Here is a 6,000-nt window from a genome sequence, read left to right on the forward strand (position 1 = left end):
CTTCTGGACTAATGGGAACTTGGCCAAGAACTAAAAAATACACCACTAAATCATAACGTTTCCATAGGAGGGAACAGCACAGCGCAGGCAGTGCACACATAAAAGCTTAAAAGTTTTCTCTTTAGAGCTGGCTGAATGGTAAGTCAAAGAAGCAAGTGTAAAACACAAGTACGGCTGGTGTTATATTCTGTGTATTTTCTTTGCCTGTCAAAATTGTGCACAAAATTAAATTTCCAGAAATTCGTTGTCTATCTCTACCACCTCTAGAAAAATAATTTTGTGAACTGGGTTTTCAAGAAGAGAAATAGACTGATTTTTACAGTATATGAATGAGGTACATTCAATATAAGGGACAAAGGTTTGGTTAAATTCCAGATTCAAAGTAATCTGTTGGGCTGGCTGACACTTGTTTTGCCCAGTTAGGATCTATGACTTAACATGAAATGCAGCCTCTTTTGAGGTGGTTGCAGTTTTAAAGATACTACCTTCCTGCTGGGATTGAAGTCTGCAAAGAATTACCTGGCAAAGAAATGACCTCTGTATTCAGCTCTGCACCTGCCTCAGAAAAGCATGTACAAAGGAGGAATGAAAAAACAGTGGAAATAAAAAGGCAATCAACTAGTTGTGCAGCAGTGCTTGCTGTTTAACTGTGATTTCTCCTCCCTTAACAAAAGAAATCAATTATTTCCTCTTTTACCTGAAGATTTTCAACAGAAATAATAAATTTTTGTTGTTCTAATACCTACTTCTGCAGACTTCCTGGATTCTGTTAAAATAGCCAAACTCTTAGGGCATGAAAGATCATCTGTTAGCAAAGACATTTCAAATGAAATCCTGTCCTTTGAGTGTAAGGAAGAGGAGACTGGCAATCTGTGCTTTCAGGTGTCGTAAATAAGAACTTGACAGACTGTGTATCCCAGCTGACCTCAGAGCTGGATCCATGCCCAGGGAGCAAGGTAGTCTGCAAAATATATGATATCTGCTCATGAAATGTATTGTAAAGTTGAACTAATATTTTCAATTATCTTCAGGCAGATGCTGGAAGCCATGGATGATCTGGCATAAGAAGCTCCTTGAGTGTCTTTTTACAGTTTGAGGGAATTTTTAACAGCTGGTTTACAGCAATGAATACAATACCTGTGCTGATTTTCAAATTACCAAAATGAATCAATTAATGAAATTTCCACCATGTTTTGTTTCAATATTTAGACAGACGTGTCAAAGCAGAAGCAAAGTGGCTCTCTTTTGCACTAAAGAAGGTAAGAGAGAAGTGCTTATAAAATATTTTTCAAAATGTGTTAAATCATTTAAAAAAATGCAGATGTTTAGTGTGGATTCATTCTGAAACTTTTACTAGATCTCTGCAATGTCTAATTTTGCACTGGGTTTATTTTTCCCTACTTTGCTCAGTTTCATCAGCTTTTCTTATATTTTGACTAGGATGCTGTGTGTTAAGCTAGCCCATTCCTGATACCACAAAAGGAATTCTGTTAGCAGTTAGTTTTCAAAAAGTAATTTGATAAAACTTCCTGCTGAAAATATCCTTAACCAGCAGAGTGGTTAGCAGACCATCTGCCTGGGAGTTGGAGCCGTGATCTGTTTGTTAAGTTCAAGAGGACAGAAGAACCTGAAGTAGAAAGCTATGGACAAGTCTGTTGGCACAGTGGGTTGTGCAGTTTTAAGTGGTTTGAAAATGCAGAAATTCCTCATCTCTGATGAAACCATGTTCTACAGACAAGAAGAGCTTTGCTGAAGAACACTTGAACTATGAAGTAGCTTGAGTCAAGGAAAAGGAATTAAAAGACAGGAGCTAAATTTGGGAAACTAATCAAAACATTTGCTACTTGTTAGAGAAAGGCAAAAGCTCAAAGGAGCTTTCAGAAAGCTTGTTGAAGGTATTTTGTTCTGACATATATTGCTTACTCTATTAAGTTAAATGAACACAGTAAGAATTATAAGGTACAAAAAACCATTGCTCCAGTTTATTTCTTCAGCACTAAATTCTCAGATTCATGCAATGGCAGCATATCCTCCCTTGGGATGCTAGTTGCAGAAACTGGTGGTGTTCTTTTGTTCTCTAAATTAGACTGAGTGTAAACAGAATAAATAATAAGCCTGGCATCTTTCAAATCCAGAAAAGAAAGTGAAACAAAAGTGAAGGATTATTTTAGAGTAGTAACTGGCAGGTGGTAATCTGGTGTAATTTCTAGTGGAAGGGGCTTGTAAAGTGTAATGGACAAAGTATTAGAATGTTTTCAGATCGTTAAATATTCTCCCTTAGTAATTTCTGCAGGAAAAGTGAGTTTTCTGTTGTGTAGCTGAGTAAACAGCATGACATTAACCTCCCACCTGGCTGAAGAAAAACCTTATTATTAGCTGAGCAGATTTTCCAGAAGCAGTTCTTCTGGATAACACAAAGTAGGCCAGACATGTTAGTAGCTAGAAGGAAAAAACATCAGGAAACCTGAGCAAAAGGAAGTCAAGATTCCAAACTTGGCTTGGTTAATATTTCAGGCTGATCCAGGCAAAATTAATAAGCGGAGGGCAAATCCTTTGATACAAAGGGATGCAAAGAGCGGCTCAGTGTTTGATAGTGCTGCGTGTCAAACACTTTGGTTTGATGACTTGCCTTGGTCGGTGGTTTCGCTGAACAGAGGTAATTTCACGGCTGTGCCACCTTGCCGTGCCCAGCAGTGCTGCTGGTGCCCACTAACGCTGCTGTCCCCGCAGAGTGCGGCCGCCGCCCCGCCGCCCGCATGAGCAAGCGCATCCTGGGCGGCAGGACCAGCCGGCCGGGCCGCTGGCCCTGGCAGTGCTCCCTGCAGAGCGAGCCCAGCGGGCACATCTGCGGCTGCGTCCTCATCGCCAGGAGATGGGTCCTGACTGTAGCACACTGCTTCGAAGGGTGAGAGCGCTCACACATTCTACTGCTCGTATACTGCACGTGTGAATTAACCAGTCCTTCTCCCTCTACCGAACACACGGGGCATAGGTGGAGACCTTTGCAGAATGGCCAGTCACAGAGACCTGGTTTTAGGAGGCTAAAAAAGAAAGCAAAAAGGTACCAACCACATCAGCTTAGGTTTTCACGTGTTCTATTACTCATTGCTGGCATCTCTACTGCTAAAGCTAAATGAAGATGCCCTGACTTTCAGCAGGAAACAGGAGAAGGAAGAACACCAAATCACTAATTCTATAGCTGTCATACAACTGCCATGGGTTTAAAAATCATCCTCTGTACCAGCATAGAAAAAACCTTGAAAAAAAGCTGTGGCCACTGGTAAAAAGAAGAACTGAATATTTACTCACAGTGCAGATGACATATTGAAGTCACTGCCTTTTCTTTTTATACATTCCACTCTTTTGTTAAAATTGCAGTCATTAACAAGTCAGTATTAACAACTGAGTACCTCTTGGTACCAGAGGCTGTGGTGGAAGGACAGTCTGGAGTGCAGAGGATGTTTACATGTCTTAGCAATTGTTTTGATCATTGCCAACTTTTTGGTGCTAACCAATATTTCTTCTTGATGAACCACAGATTTCAGAGGGAGCTTTATTACCTAATTTATTTTGTTGTGTACCAAAGTTTTTTTAATTCGGTTTCTAAACAAAATTTTAACAAGTGTTTTCTGCCGTAGTTAGCAAGTACTTCTCTGGCATATGGTTGCTTAATCCTGCTTTATACTGGTGCTTCTCACTGGAAATTATTTTGAAGTGCACAAAGCACTTTCTTTGTGTTTAAGGCAGCAGAAATTCTATGTTAAGCAAGATTCTCTTGAACTGATATTTCTTTATAGTGCTAGTTACTCGCTCTTTCAGCAAAAATTTAGATTTTGTCTTTTTATTTCTAAAAGTTTCTAAAAACTAAGTTCTTTGGTGTTTGTCCTCCTAAACTAACAGTTTGCTAAACCTGTATAATACAAACAAGAGTACTGTATTTTATCAGATTATGGGTCCAGAAGGAATATCTCTTCCTTCTCCATCTATTTTTAAATATACTGCTGGAATATTTCCTATCCTTTGGAAGAACACTTTCTGGTGATCTAAAATAAAGGGTGGCACAGAGGTTGATTCTTCAGCAATATTGGACTGCTATTGAATTTCCTGGATAAGATTCCTCTCATTACTGAAAGATAAGCAAACAGCTGTCACATTATGAAGTAAAAATTCTCCCAGTTTTGTCAAATGCAGAAAAAGTGCCACTACACTTTGGAGCTGTTCATTTACTCCTCATGTAGAGCTGCATAATATCCCTGTGAGTTAAGAGTATAACTTGTTAACAAGTTTTTTTCTCATTTATATTCTAAAGACCTTAAAGCACTACGATATTCTTCTGCCTTTCTGAATAGATTGGGGGGCATGTACCCAGAAGCCTGAAATCTTGAAATTCTTCTTTTGTAAGAACTTCTTTTGTAAGCTTAATATATCATCAGCAAGACCACTCCTTACGGGTTTTTTGCACACTAAGCATTTAAAAAATTTCCCAAACCAACCAGATAAGACAACAATATAAAGAGATTTTAAAGTGCTCTGGTCCTTTATACAAAACACTCCATTTTGTGAAACTCATGTGAAGTTTGGAATACAAAACATAAGGACCATGTAAAAACAAGACAAATAGCCATGAATACTTGTAGAGGGCATAAATCGAAAGAGCTGCATTAACGTTGTGTCATTTGCAAGTTTTCTTATTGCAGTCCCCAGAGTTTTGTTAAGATCATTTTGAAATGCACTACATTAAAGCATCCAAAACATTTCAAGATGGTTTTTTTCCTTATGTGTGGCACAATACATTCTAGCTGACTAGTTATTTCTGTAGGCAATGCTGTTTTACAATGGTCATAAGCACAAGAGTATAGAAATATTCTCATAAACACAATAGTATATAAATATTCTCAGCACTTCATTGCTGTAACTGTAGGAACAGCTCACGAATTGATCATGATGCTAAAATGATCATTATAGTCTGAAATGCCAGAATTTTCATCCATCATTTTCATCAACTCTTAAGATAAACGTAGTCTTGACTTAGCAACTGAATCTCTACAAATTACAGGAATTAAAATCCTGTTGAGCACCATGAAAAAGCTGAAATTTTGCATGGTTTTGCTTGCACTGCTTTGAATAAGATTTAGTCCTGTCAAAGGTGCTTAGTTACATGGAGTTTTCTTTCAGCAGTTGTGGAAAATGGTGACTTTTTTGCAGAGCTTTTATAATCACAGACTAATTAGAAACCACAAACAAAGAACCTGCAATTAATCCTCAGTTAAGACTGAGAGATTGCAGCCTCGAAGCCTTCCATAAAATCTAGGCTTTTCTGATGTGTCTCAACAGACAATAGTTCAGTATTCCCCCCTGTATCATATGTATCATTGCTTTGTGATCTTGTATGTTTACCCAAAGAGTCTGTTAAAAATTTAAGAGTCAAAGTAACCTTTGATCTTAGGCATAGAAAATATGCTTGGCATAGACTGAATGCTGAATAAATAAGAGATTTTTCCCATGGCTATCATAAAATATTTAATTTACACAATAAAATTGCTTATTTGAGACTCCTTAGGGTTTTCAGCGAGACTTAACTGCTGTCAGCAGCAGACTGCTGAACAATATTCTCACCCCAGCAAAGTTTGTATGTGCCCACCACTGAGCATGTGAGCAACTAATGCTGGGAATGATCCGTGGGATGGCTTTGACAGCCTTTAATACAGCAACTAATACATGGTTACGTATCTTCTGATGGAGTGAGCTTTAATGTGTTGGATTACAGCAGGAGGGAAATGGAAAGCATTGACTTCTGTTGCTCAGATCTTTGCTGTAAGGAATAATGCATAAATACCTGTTTTCTTCTTGTAGTATTTGCACACTTTGCAAAGTGTAGTGTACAAAAAGGGAGAAAAATATCTGAGGTATTTTAGCTTAAAAAAAAGACCTTGACTGAAATTTCTTTTTTTTTTTTTTTTTTTTTTTTTTTTTTTTTTTTTTTTAAAAAAAAAAAAAAAA

At 37.9% G+C, this 6,000-nt stretch overlaps 1 protein-coding gene across 2 annotated transcripts in view; it reads left to right on the plus strand.

The window, feature by feature from the left end:
* Positions 1 to 6,000, plus strand: part of CORIN (corin, serine peptidase) — a 133,836-nt gene that overhangs the window by 108,896 nt on the left and 18,940 nt on the right. For both annotated transcript variants that reach the window (XM_041403035.1, XM_041403034.1), the window contains exons 18-19: positions 1,210 to 1,259; positions 2,731 to 2,905. In XM_041403035.1, the coding sequence (XP_041258969.1) occupies positions 1,210 to 1,259; positions 2,731 to 2,905 (225 nt within the window). The remainder of the gene's footprint in view (positions 1 to 1,209; positions 1,260 to 2,730; positions 2,906 to 6,000) is intronic.

Source organism: Onychostruthus taczanowskii, unplaced genomic scaffold, assembly GCF_017590055.1.
Source record: "Onychostruthus taczanowskii isolate IOZ18803 unplaced genomic scaffold, ASM1759005v1 scaffold2, whole genome shotgun sequence".
NCBI lineage: Eukaryota > Metazoa > Chordata > Aves > Passeriformes > Passeridae > Onychostruthus > Onychostruthus taczanowskii.